This window comes from Molossus molossus, unplaced genomic scaffold (assembly GCF_014108415.1).
Source record: "Molossus molossus isolate mMolMol1 unplaced genomic scaffold, mMolMol1.p scaffold_m16_p_2, whole genome shotgun sequence".
Classification (NCBI taxonomy): Eukaryota; Metazoa; Chordata; class Mammalia; order Chiroptera; family Molossidae; genus Molossus; species Molossus molossus.
The window spans coordinates 88,475,128-88,488,596 of record NW_023425355.1 but is presented as its reverse complement, the minus strand read 5'-3'; the positions used below and the strand labels follow the sequence as shown (position 1 = coordinate 88,488,596).

The 13,469-nt window shown below is 37.9% G+C and overlaps 1 protein-coding gene across 4 annotated transcripts in view; it reads right to left on the bottom strand.

The window, feature by feature from the left end:
- MTMR1 (myotubularin related protein 1) overlaps positions 1-13,469 on the bottom strand; it is an 87,429-nt gene that overhangs the window by 33,776 nt on the left and 40,184 nt on the right. For all 4 annotated transcript variants that reach the window (XM_036270959.1, XM_036270958.1, XM_036270960.1 and 1 more), the window contains 5 exons: positions 13,193-13,300; positions 10,238-10,339; positions 9,826-9,909; positions 8,858-9,007; positions 7,406-7,594 (listed from right to left, as the gene is read on the bottom strand). In XM_036270959.1, coding sequence (XP_036126852.1) covers positions 7,406-7,594; positions 8,858-9,007; positions 9,826-9,909; positions 10,238-10,339; positions 13,193-13,300 — 633 coding nt within the window. The remainder of the gene's footprint in view (positions 1-7,405; positions 7,595-8,857; positions 9,008-9,825; positions 9,910-10,237; positions 10,340-13,192; positions 13,301-13,469) is intronic.

Genomic DNA, 13,469 nt, shown 5'->3' with positions numbered 1-13,469 from the left:
ATACATAAATAATTCAGTGTAATACACCATATTAACAGAATAAAGGGGGGAATAGCACATGATCATTTCAATTGATACAGAAAAAGCCTTTGAAAATCTAATACCCTTTAAATGATGAAATCACTTAACTAAGAATAGAAGAGAATTTCCTTAACATGTTAAGGGCATGTTATCAAAAACCCGCAGCTAATATACTGAATAGTGAAAAGCTGAAAGCTTTCAACCTAAGATCAGGAACAAGACAAGGATGCCCAGTTTCACCACTTCTGTTCAACACTATATTAAAGGTTCTTGCCAGGGAATTAGGCAAGAAGAAATAAAAGACATCCAGGTTGTAAAGAAAGTGAAACTATCTCTGCTTGAAGATGACATGATATTGCCCGGCCAGTGTGGCTCAGTGGTTGAGCATCAACCCATATACCAAGAGGTCACTGGTTCAATTCCCAGTCAGGGCACGTGCCCAAGGTTGTGGGCCCAATCCCCAGTGGGGGGCATGCAGGAGGTGGCCAATTGATGTTCTCTCTCATCGATGTTTCTATCTCTCTCGCCCTCTCTCTTCCTCTCTCTCTAAAATCAATAAAGAAAAATAAATAAATAAAATGACATGCTATTATATAGAAGAGCTAATGGGAAGTTGGGCAAATAAATATCCATGTCTGATTCCAAGACACATAGACCACTATAGGTAAATTCATTCTAGACATGCAATTTGGTGTCCTGCTTCTGTCTCTTCCACACTGGATAAAACAATGAACTGTCCTTGCTCTGTTGAGTGTTTAAAAGATTGCCTCTGTGAATATGGCTTTCCTCATGTGTTTTATTTCCTTGGGATAGTATTACAGTGGTGACAGGGAGTGTGCTGAGACACAGAAAGACTGACAAGGGTTAGTGAGCCACCAGATGACATGGGAAGCAAGAGGAAGTAACTAAGACATCCACATCAAATCCCTGGCAACTGAGTATAACCTTTTTTGGAAAGGGGGTATTTGCAGAAGTGATTAAGTTAAGGATTTTAGGATAAGGAGAAATCCTGGATTATCTTGGGTGGACCTTAAATGCCATAGCAAGTATCCTTAGAAGAGGAAGAGAGGATACAGAAACACATAGGGGAGAAGGCCATGTGAAGACAGGGGGAGATTAGTGTGCTGTGGCTACATGCACAGAGCAGCCAGCAGAATCTGCAAGAGGCAATGAACAATTTTCCCCTGAAGCCCTTTAAGGGAGCACAACCCTGCCAGATTTCAGACATCTGGCCTCCAAATCCATGAGAGAATACATTTGTGTTGAGGTGCCAAATGTGTGATAATTTGTACAGCTGCCTTAGGAAACTCATATACTACTCATGTCCTTCTCTGCCCTGTTCCCCTCCCAGTCTCCCCATCTCAGTAGCCAACAACACCCTTCACTTCCCAGGCCAGACATCTGGGGTGGTGAGTCTATCAACATCAAGTACCGAGTTCTGAGGATGTACCCTGCATGGTGCTGAGTCCGTTATGTGCATTCTTCTCATTTAACTTCAATCCTTAAACAGCCCTCTACATGAGACACTTTTATCTCCCATTTCAGAGAAGAACAACCTGAGGCTTATGAAGAGGTCAGGTAATTGGCTGAGAGTTCTACATAGCACCAAGTGGAAGAACATGGAGGAAAACCCAGGTGTAACTGATTGCCAACCCAAAGGTTCCTACACCCTGCCTCTCAGGCCAGTTTGGATACACTGAGGTTGTTACCTGGGAGACAGCCAAATGGAGATGTCAACCAAACAACGACGGAAATTCAGTTTAGACCTCAGGAGGGATTAGGGTGGAATAGAAACTTGAGGGTCACATTCAGTATATAGAAAGTTTAAATTCACGGCATCAGAGGAGATGGTTCAGGAAGATTACATAAAGTAGAAAAGAAGACCCCAGAATGAGTTAGAGGAGCACTGCCATTTGCAGGTTGGGAAGAGGAAGAGAAAGAGGAACCAGTGAAGGAGACAGAGCCAGCTAGGTAGGAGAGAGAAAAATCAAGGGGGTGGGACGTCATGAAAGTCAAGAGAACGGAGCGGTATACTCTGAGGTCAGTAAAAATGACAGCTAACTTGAACCGAATGCTTTCTCACAGGGACAGGTACTGTCCTAGGCCCTTTACAGTAGTCTCACCTCCACTCCAAGAAGTAGGTTTACTGTCATTGTCATTTTAGAGACAAGGTTATCATGGTGCAGAGAGATAAAGTAACTGCGCAGGGTCATGTAGCAAATAACCAGTTTCCTTCTGTGCTCTCTCAGAGCATGTTTCATGTTCCTCCATGCCTCAGAGGATAACCACTTGTCAGTTGATACAACTGCTTGTTCAGTATGTGCCTCTCCTGATGCCTAGCAAATGCCTGACCCATAGCAGGCACTCAAGTACTGAGGGAAAATGGATTGTCTGATGGGTTATTTGCTCCTTGAAGTAGATGGTAGTGGCTTCTCTCGAGAGTGAGACAAGGGAGGTAAAAGGGTGGGGTTTTTCTTGGAGATTGTGATCAATGAAATAATCACTGAGTAAACAAAAGGGTCAAGTTGCCCAGAGAAACAAAGACCTCCCCCAAGCACTGCTGAAAGGAACATGAGGGTTTGTGACCATGCCCTCAGCCATCTTCCTTCTCGCCTCTTGTGAATTGCGTGCTCTGGCACACTGTTGAATAGGTACATGTGTTCTCTAGAATGCTGTGATTGTTTCTTCCTGCTAATCATCCGAAGCTAATGTGAATGTAGCATGCTTCATGAAGCCTTGCCCAGCTTCACAAGCAGGCCTGGCCAGTCCCTCTCCTGGCTCCTCCAGCACAATGAGTTGATACTTGTATATAACAAACACCTCACCTGGTCTTTTATGGTATTTACTCCTAGTAGGTGCGCATTACATACATGGTTGTTACCCAAGTGGCATGCAATGGTAAGAGCTGTCACCACCTTCCTGATACCTGAAATTACTTGTGGAATAGGCCAAGCACTGGGATTGCCAAATACCCACTAATATTAGCAACACATTGCCAGAAGGTCATTCATGGAAAGTAGAAATGACTCAATTCAGAGCCTTTTCTATTTGGATAGTGGGTACTTGAGTCTTGATGTCATAGCTATTGCTAGGTATGAAGGATCCTAACCCCTTCAGCTAGTGGGAATCAAATGGAGTGGTCTACAAATGCTACTGTTCCATGTGATTTATGGAAACTTTGTATATTTGTCTAGTTTCACATAGTTGACTACATTCTAACAGAGTTTCAGACCAGATATAAATTTATCAAGCAATCACCACATTTCACAGGTTAAGGAAACTTCCGAGGGTCTCACAAGCATTTCATTAAAATACTTGATTCTTTAAGTGATATTTCTCTTTTTGGGTCTTTGCTTAATTAATTCAGAAAAAAGGAGTGTGGAGGGACAATGAGAAAGGCAAGATCCCAACTCACATGAGACATCCACAGGCTATATCCCAGGAACGGATAGCTATGGCGTACATGGAAAGATTCTACCTTCAGCCATAACTAGAGACAAAGAAGGGCACTACATAATATTGAAAGTATCTATCCAACAGAAAGATATAACCTTGGTAAACATATATGCACCCAATTTAACATATATTAAAAATCTTTTGGGGGACTTCAAAGGAGAAATCGACCGCAATACAATCATTGCAGGGGACTTCAATACCCCGCTGACATCACTGGATAGATTTTCTAGACAAAAATTTAACAAGAAAACACAGACTCTAAATGAAGCTCCAGATCAAATGGGTTTAATAAATATCTACAGAAAATTACACTCCAAAACCGCAGAATTCACATTCTTCTCAAGTGCACATAGGACATTCTCAAACAGAGACATGTTAGGGCACACACTAAGTCTCTACAAGTTCAAGAAGATTGAAATCATATCAAGCATCTTCTCAGATAACAATGGCATGCAACTAGAAATCAACTGCAACAAGAACATGCAAAGACATTTGAAAACATGGAGGCTAAATAGCATGTTAATGAACAATGAATGGGGTACGGTGGAGATCAAGGAAGAAATTAAAAACTTTCTGGAAACCAATGAAAATGAAGACACAACAACACAAAACCTATGGCATGCAGCAAAAGCAGTTCTGAGAGGGAAGTCCATAGCAATAAAGGCCTACCTCAAGAAGCAAGAAAAATTTCTAATAGACTATCTAACCTCACAACGTAAAGAACTAGAAAGCAAACAAAAAGAAAACCCCAGAGCAAGTAGAAGGAAGGAAATAGTAAAGATCAGAGCAGAAATAAATGACATGGAGAGCAAAACAATTCAATGGATCAATGAAACAAAGAGCTGGTTCTTTGAAAAGATAAACAAGATTGCTGAACCCTTAGCTAGACTCACCAAGAAACAAAGAGAGAGAACCCAAGTACACAAAATCAGAAATGAAAGAGGAGAAATAATAACTGAAACCACTGAAGTACAAGGATTGTTAACGAATATTATGAACAATTATACGACAACAAACATGACAATCTAAGTAAAATGGACTAATTTCTAGAAACACATAATCTCCCAAAACTGAACCAGGAAGAGATATGAAACTTGAACAGACCAATAACAACAAAAGAAATTAAAAATGTAATCAAGATTCTCCCAGCAAACAAAAGCCCAGGCCCAGATGGCTGCACAGGGGAATTTTACCGAACATTCAAAGAAAAACTAATACCCATTCTCCTCAAATTATTTCAAAAAATGCAAGAAGAAGGATGACTTCCAAGCTCGTTTTATGAGGCCAGCATAATTCTAATTCCATAACCAGAAAAAGACACTACAAAGAAAGAAAACTACAGGCCAATTAGCCTGATGAACATAGATGCCAAAATCCTGAACAAAATACTAGCAAATCAAATCCAGCAATACATAAAAAAAATTATCCACCATGACCAAGTGGGATTCATCCCAGGGATGCAAGGCTGGTACAATATTTGCAAATCAATAAATGTGATAAACCACATAAACAAAATGAAAGATAAAAATCATATGATATCATTAGATGCTAAAAAAGCATTCGACAAAATCCAGCACCTATTGCTGAGAAAAACACTCAGCATTCTTTGAACAGAGGGATCATATCTCAACATAATAAAGGCCATATATGAAAGACCTACAGCCAACATCATACTCAATGGGCAGGAATTAAAAACTTTTCCCTTAAGAACAGAAACAAGACAAGGATGTCCACTTTCACCACTCTTATTTAACGTAGTCCTGGAAGTCTGAGACACGGCAATCAGACAGGAAGAAAAAATAAAAGAGATTCAAATTGGAAAGGAGGAAGTGAAACTGTCATTATTCGCAGATGACATGATACTATATGTAGAAAACCCCAAGACTCCATCAAAAATTTACTAAACTTAATAAATGAATTTGGCAAAGCAGCAGGATACAAAATTAACATCAAGAAATTGATGACATTCTTATACAACAAGGATGAACTCACAGAAAGAGAAACTAAAACACAATCCCACTGACCATAGCAGCAAAAAAATTAAGATACCTAGGAAAAAACTTAACCAAAGAAATAAAGGATCTATTCACATAAAACTACAGGTCATTTAAAAAAGAAATAGAGGAAGGTATAAAAAGTGGAAGCACATACCTTGTTCATGAATTGGAAGAATTAACATCATTAAAATGTCCATACTACCCAAAGCAATCTATAGATTCAATGCAATCCCCATCAAAATACCAACGACATACTTCACAGAACTAGAACAAATACTTCAAAAGTTCACATGGAACCAAAAAAACCTTGAAGAGCCACAGAAGAACAAAGTTGGACGGGTCACATTACCAGATTTCAGGTTATACTACAAAGCCACTGTAATCAAAACAGCCTGGTACTGGCACAAGAACAGGCAGATAGACCAATGGAACAGAATAGAGCACCCAGAAATGGACATAAAGCAATATGCTCAACTAATATTTGACAAAGGTGGCAAGAGCATACAGTGGAGTAAAGACAGCCTCTTTAATAAATGGTGTTGGGAAAATTGGACAGATACATGCAAAAAAATGAAACTAGACCATCAACTTACACCATACACAAGAATAAACTCAAAATGGATAAAATACTTAAATGTGACTCATGAATCTGTAAAAATCCTAAAAAAAAAATGTAGGAATCAAAATTTCAGACATAATACACAGCAGAATTTTCACTGATATATCACCTAATGCAACAGAAACAAAGGAGAAAATGAACACATGGGACTACATCAAACTCAAAAGTTTCTGCACGGTAAAAGATACAATCATCAAAATGGAAAGGCAACCCACTATATGGGAAAGCATAACTGCCAATGATATATCAGATAAGGGGTTAATTTCCAATATATATAGAGTGCTCATACAACTCCACAAAAGGAAGACAAAATCCAATTAAAAAATGGGCAGAGGAACCAAATAGACACCTCTCCAAACAGGACATACAAATGGCTAAGAGACATATGAGGAAAAGCTCAACATCATTAATTGTCAGAGAGATGCAAATTAAAACAACAATGTGGTATCACCTCACACCTGTCAGAATGGCCGCCATCAACAAATCATCAAACAACAAGTGTTGGCGAGGGTGTGAAGAAAAGGGGACTCTAGTTCACTGCTGGTTGGAATAAATGCAGACTGGTGCAGCCACTATGAAAAACACTATGGTGTTACCTCAACAAATTAAAATTGAACTTCATTTGACCCAGTGATCCCACTTCTAGGAACATACCCTAAGAAGCCTGAAACATCAATCAGAAAGAATATATGTACCCCCATGTTTGTAGCAGCACTATTTACAATAGCTAAGATCTGGAAACAGACCAAATGTTCATCAGTAGACAAATGGATCAAAAAGCGGTGGTACATATACACAATGGAGTACTATGCAGCTGTAAGAAAGAAAGATCTCTTATCCTTTGAGATGACATGGAGAGACCTGGCAAGTATTATCCTAAGTGAAACAAGCCAAACAGAGAAAGAAAAGTATCATATGATTTCACTTATTTGTGGAATATAATGAACATAACACTCTGAGGAATGGGGTAGTCCCAGAGACGTGGAAGTGGGGTACAGACTGACAATCCCCAGAAAAGGGGGTGGTGGGGGAGAGTTAAACCACAGAACTGATATGCATGTATACATGAACAATGGACATGTACAATAAAACTGGGGACAAGGCGGGGAGGGAGGGGAAAGGGGTTACAGTGGAGGGAAAAGGAGAAACATCTGTAACAAAAATAAATAAATTAATAAAAAAATTAAAAAAAAAAAATAAAGATTCTACCTTCAGGTGGGGAGGAAGTCTACAGCTATTTGAACTGCATAACGTTTTACAGACAGTATATAAGACAAGACCTAAGGGTTCTGCAACGTCATCAATAATGTACCTTGTTGGTATCGGCGACACTGTTTTGTCGGGCATCAAAGATGATAAGTTTGTGAGACTGTGCATTAGCATCCATTATTGTCTGCAAGTATTTTTCATCTTCTTTGCAGCGTTTATCACTGGGACCCACAAGTGGCTGGCTGCACCGAGTGATTGTTGCCTGACTTTCTGGATGAATCCATGACAACACCTAGTGTTTGTAAGTAACAAATAAATACAGTTCCTAAAACAATATCTGCTTTAATTACCAGGTAGTAAAAACCAGTTCTCTTGTAGAGCCCAGATTCTTCTGCATATTTTCCTCAAACATGGGGGGTCAGGACAATCACAGCATGATAGTGGCTATGAGATACAATATTTAGGTCAGGTTGAAAGAAATCTGACTAGATGAGCTCTAAAAATCCATCTTCCACATCTAAACTTCTATGATTCTAAGAAAAACAGAAACTAAGTCAAAGCATTACTAACATCAAGCCCCATTCCTATTTGATTGACTAATTTTATTTTGTCTCCTAATTTAAAAACATCTTTGTATCTCAACAATGATACGTGGGTGAGGACAAAGTTTCTTATAAAATCTAAAGCTATATCCCCAAACCTCCTGTTTTCCTCCAGTGGCCAAGAGAATCAGGATTGTCCAAGACTGAAAAATCTGGGTTCAAAAACATTCACTCCCTCCTGGGTTGTGGTAACAGCATCATGGGGGTATGCATATGTCCAAATTCATCACATTGTACACATTAAACATGTGCCATGTTTTTGTATATCGAACCTCAATAAAACTGTTTAAAAAAATCCATCCCCTGCCCTGGTCAGTTTTGCTCAGCAGTTAGAGCATTGGCCAACGAACCACAGAGGCCCAGGTTCGGTTCCCGTTAAGGGCACATGCTTTAGTTGAAGTTTATCCCCGGCCCCGGTTAGGGTCACTCGATGTGTCTCTCTCACATCAATGTTTCTCCCTCTTTCCCTCCCACTCTCTCTGAAGATAAATGCAAAAATGTCCCCTGGTGAGGACTAAAAAAAAAAAAATCCATCCCCTGCTGGCTCCTATGTTTCTTTTCATAATGGTGTCCCTCCCATGCAGCTGTAGCCTTGCACTCAGCATCTAAGAAAAAGTGTCTTTTCTCTAGGATGAGGCGGTCAAACCAGTGACACAAACCATTAAAGCAGTAACATGCTAATTCTTTCTTGCTATCCTTTGTTATGCCCTACTACATTTTGAGAGCTAAACTGAAATTACTATTGTACCTAGTAATGTGAAGTCATACAAGGCAGAGTCAGCAAACATAATGTTTATATAATTAGGTAGTTCTTGAGAATCAAATATATGTTCAGGTTTTTAGGCTTATTTTTCTACTTTCCATTTTGTTCACTAGATTTTTTTCTATATTCTTTCCATATTAGATCTAATACAATATATGTTTATAACTAAATGACAATGTTTATTACTTACAGGGACTCTGCCTTTTGCTCGAAAGGCTGCCACTTTTGCAAGATCATCATCTTTTACATTAGTTGGCACGACAATGATGGCAGGGTAAGTGTCACAGAGCTCATAATTACTGTTTACTTTGGATATTTTCCAACTCTCATTCGGCAAGCCCTGCAGGGTGTTAGAGAAGAAAGAAGTGGGGAAAAGCACACTTTTACAATTTCAAAAAGTACTAAGTATGAACCACATCCATTTCTTATTTTGTACTAAAATCTGTTTAAAATTTGTTCAGTGCTAGTTAAAAGTTTAAGTATACATTTATCTAATATGACCCATTTTCTACCCATTTAAAAATTTAATAAAGCATAAGAATTTCCAAACATACTAAAAAATAAACACTATATACTAGAATCCCAGTCCTATACATTTCTTGTAGTGTTTTTACAAAAAATGAGCATAGTATTGTTTTTTAAAATACTCATGAAAGTCCTTTAGAGGTACAGAAATTTCTTACAAATATCTAAAGTAAGTAATATATATCACCATACGAAATACAAGCTGGAGACAAATATTGAATGTCATGAAATAATCTTTTTGGAAGATCTTGAAGCTAATAATGCACTAAATAGGTTATGATAGAGAAACACCATAAGAAACTGATGTAGCCATGCCATATATTTAAAATATAATTTAAGCCATCCGTTTTGATCCTTACTTATCAACTCATTACCAGAATATCTAATAAAAGTCATCTGATCAATTTGCTTTTTAAACCCCAGCCCTTGTACTTTACTTGTCACTGGAAAAAAGATATGGCATAGTTAAGGTTTGCCTTAGAGAGAACAGAGATGAAGAACCTACAAGCTAGGTAAATTATACCTATGTTCAACTTGCTTCAAAAGGTTTCTTCTCCACACCATTTATACCCTTTTAGAAAAGAAAAAGATGCTCAACCTATTATTTTTAGTTTGATAAGCAACACACTTTACCTGTCTCTTATATTCAGCCACTGGATCATAAACTTTCCATCCATTAATTGGAAATTTTTCTTTATAGTTGAATGCAAAGAGAGTCTGCATACAAAAAAACACAAAATACATATGTTAGCATTTCTTTACTATGTCATATACCCAACATTAAAGTTTTTCATTCAGTTATGAGGTGAATGTATTAAGATGAGTTAAATGTATTAAGATTCCTATTTTAAGTTGTAAATTTTGAAGTAACAAAAATGCACCTTTCTTAATCACTATACAGAACTGTCGAATTCTAAATATTCTAATATTAGTTACCAACAGAGAGAAAAGAGATAATGGTAACTTCTGGAAAACAGAATTATTAAACATAAAATTTCTGGACCCCCACAAAGGCATGCAAAAGGGTTTATTTTGGTGTACTTACCTGACCATTGGAAAGAGGAAATGCATGTTTGCTGAGGTTTTCAAATATTCCCAATTTACTCTGTTCTTCTTGTTTATAAGCAAGTCGCAAGTTTCTCATATCCTGTTAAACAATTAGCAAAACTCATTTATTCAATGTGTATTGAGTACCTGTGAGGGAGACACCATGCTATAAGGTCAATAAAATATTTTTATTCATTTCTCATGTTATACTCTATCTTGCTCCAACTAACAAAAGGCAATTAACAAAAACACCTCCAACAAGATTTTTTAAAAATTAAGTGAGGAAATTGTAACAAAGGGAATGCGTTGGGGAAAAATACTCATCAGATGGAATCAAGAATAAGGTTAGTACATAAAAGACATGCTATCAAGTTCTGTGCATTTACTTCCTAAAGATATACCACAGAATCAATTGTGAGCTTTAAACTATTGAAATAATCAATGACAGATCCTGTACCCTCCATAAAATAGAAATGTGACAAAGATTTCTTCCCAGTACTCATAGCAAGGACTATGTAACAGAAAGACTATGGCCCTTGGTGACTTCCTTGCAAAAATTACATTGCTCTTTCTTAAGATCAGTTTCTTAAAATGCCACACCATGCAAACTGCCATCCAAAAGCTCAAGTGCAGGTGGGAGGAGCGATTCCAGTGAGGTGGCTCTAATGGTGTAATTTCTTCTCAGGACTTGTTTGAGCAGTGCACCCTACCTTCTTAAACCACTGCTGTTAGTTAGACACAAAAATCTCACTCTTCTTTAACATTATTTGAAATTAAAAAATAAATATGACCACAAAAAAATTAAAGGCAGGGTAATTTGGAAGTTAGGAAGTTATTGTTGTGATATTGTATATAACAACAGCAAAAGAATGAAAATAATCTAAATGTCAATAGAGGCTGACTACAATACAATGAACTACAATATAGCTAATGGAATACTAGAGAGCTGGGAAAAACAAGATAAAGCTTGTTATATATTGATGTCAAGGAGTTCTGAGATACAGTGTTAAGTTAGAAAAGAAATAGGCAGAATATTTTCAAAGACTATAGATACATCTTATGTACATAGGGTATCTGTGGAAACTGGTAACAGTGGGTGCCTGCAGAGACTGCAAAAGGGTGGATGGGTGCTGGGTGGAGAGAGACTTACTTTTTCCTACACACAGTTTTTTTACCTTTTAAATTGTATATCACCTGTTTAAAAAACAAACCCCACATCTTACAAGGCTCTCAGGCATGAACTGAGAAGGCTGGGAGCACAGCCCTAGGAATTCTAGGCTGGAAAACATTTTAAATGAGCTATTAGCAACTGCTCAACCCAGCCATAAAAACATTTCATTACAACAGCCACAGGACACCTACCTAAGTGACAGAACTTCCTGGTGTGCCCTCCGTCAAAGCTTCACTGGCTATACACATACACCTTGGTAGCTGATTGAGCTGACTTGCTATTTAGGATTGCTTGGAGAGTAAAGTGTTGCAAGCAAAGAAACGCTATGCAAAGACCTCAGAGTGTGTAAGGGAAGGGGGGTGGGTGAGGGTTGAAGTGTGAGCAACAAAGGACCTGGGATAGCAAGGAGGGGAGGACAGCTGGAGATGAAGCTGCAGAGGAAAGTCAGTCAGGTTCAGACCTGTGGGGTCTTGATAAGTTTTCCCTCTAGCTTAAGGATAATTGGAAGCTACTGAAGAACTCTGAATAAAGAAATGACATGTTTCAAAATTGCAGAACTGATCAAGTCACTCCTCTACTTGATTTTCTGCAGCTGCTTTGCACTGTTCCACAGGTAGAACCATGGCCTGAAAAAGACATCTGCACTTTATCAAAGGCAAGCATGGCCACACAGTGCCCAAAGCAAGCCTAGTAAGCCCACAGATTTGTGACTTGGAAGAGTAAAGGCTTCTTTAAAACAGAGTTTTCAACTGCAGTCTAGGGCCAGTTAGAGGGAGTTGTTGTTCTCAGAGATTTGACCAAAGCAAACAGATGGGCAGGAATCCAAACCCCAAGTTTGAAAGAAACTTTGACAATTCTGTAGGCAGGGTCTCTTTCCTAGTATTTCAGGTAGAGTTGTTGATAAACTGTATTTCCAATAAAAGCATCAGTTGGGTGTTTCTTAAGTGACTAGTTATCAATTAAATTATCACATACATTTCTAACACGTTGGAAGAAGAGTATAAACCAAAAATAAGTACAGCTCAGATGAAAATTCCAACAGAGCCAAGAAACTTAATTGTGTTTTTAACCATAGAATTTATGAATATAGTTTGACCCTTGTACAACATGAGTTTGAACTGTGTGGGTTGTCGACTTATACACAGATTTCTTTTCAATAAATACTGTAAATGTATTTTTGCTTCCTTATGATTTTCTTAATAACATTTTCTTTCCTCTAAGCTTACTTTATTATAATAATACAGTATATAATGAATATAACACACAAAATATGTTAATCAATTGTTTCTGGTAAGGCTTCTGGTCAAAAGTAGGCTATTAATAGTTAAGTTTTAGGGAAGTCAAAAGTTATAGTACATGGATTTTCGACTATTCAGGCAGTTGGTGCCCCTGAGCCCCACATTGCTCAGTGGTCACTCTATTTTTGCCCCTTTAGGAAGGCTTTGATTATCCATTGTTCTAAAGATTAGTCTTAAAATAATAAACTGGAAAAATATGAATCTATAATTTCCACTTGATTTCTCTGAAATGTAATAATATCAGCATATAGGTTATACAGGTCCATGCTAATTAGAATACTTCTATAGAAAAGAGGAGGTTTACTTCAATGGCTTACATAATGATATGAATAGACTGATAAAAGATTTGAAGAGGTTTCTGTACTAAAACATTTGAGTTACTAACAGTACAAATTACTCTGACTGTCCAAAGACCAGCAAAAATGTGTCAGTAAAAGTTTCCAGCTAACTACTTCTTGCAGTCTTACGAGTGTTGGTACCATACCTTGCACACTATCTCTATACCACAAGAATTGTCCCCATGGCTCTGTGCTCCAATCTTCTCAACTCTGCTGATCACTCCCAGGGGAACATCCAGGATGAAATGTGGGTCCTGAGTTTACAAATTAAGATGGATGCCTATTAGTGTCAGTCAACAGAGTTTTCATATTTTAAGTCTTCCCTGCCTTAAAACTCATTTGTTTACTTCACATTTCCTCTCTGTCCCAACTAAGAAACTGAAGTCTGATTTATAGCATGCTTTCTCAAGTAGATGTTAAGAC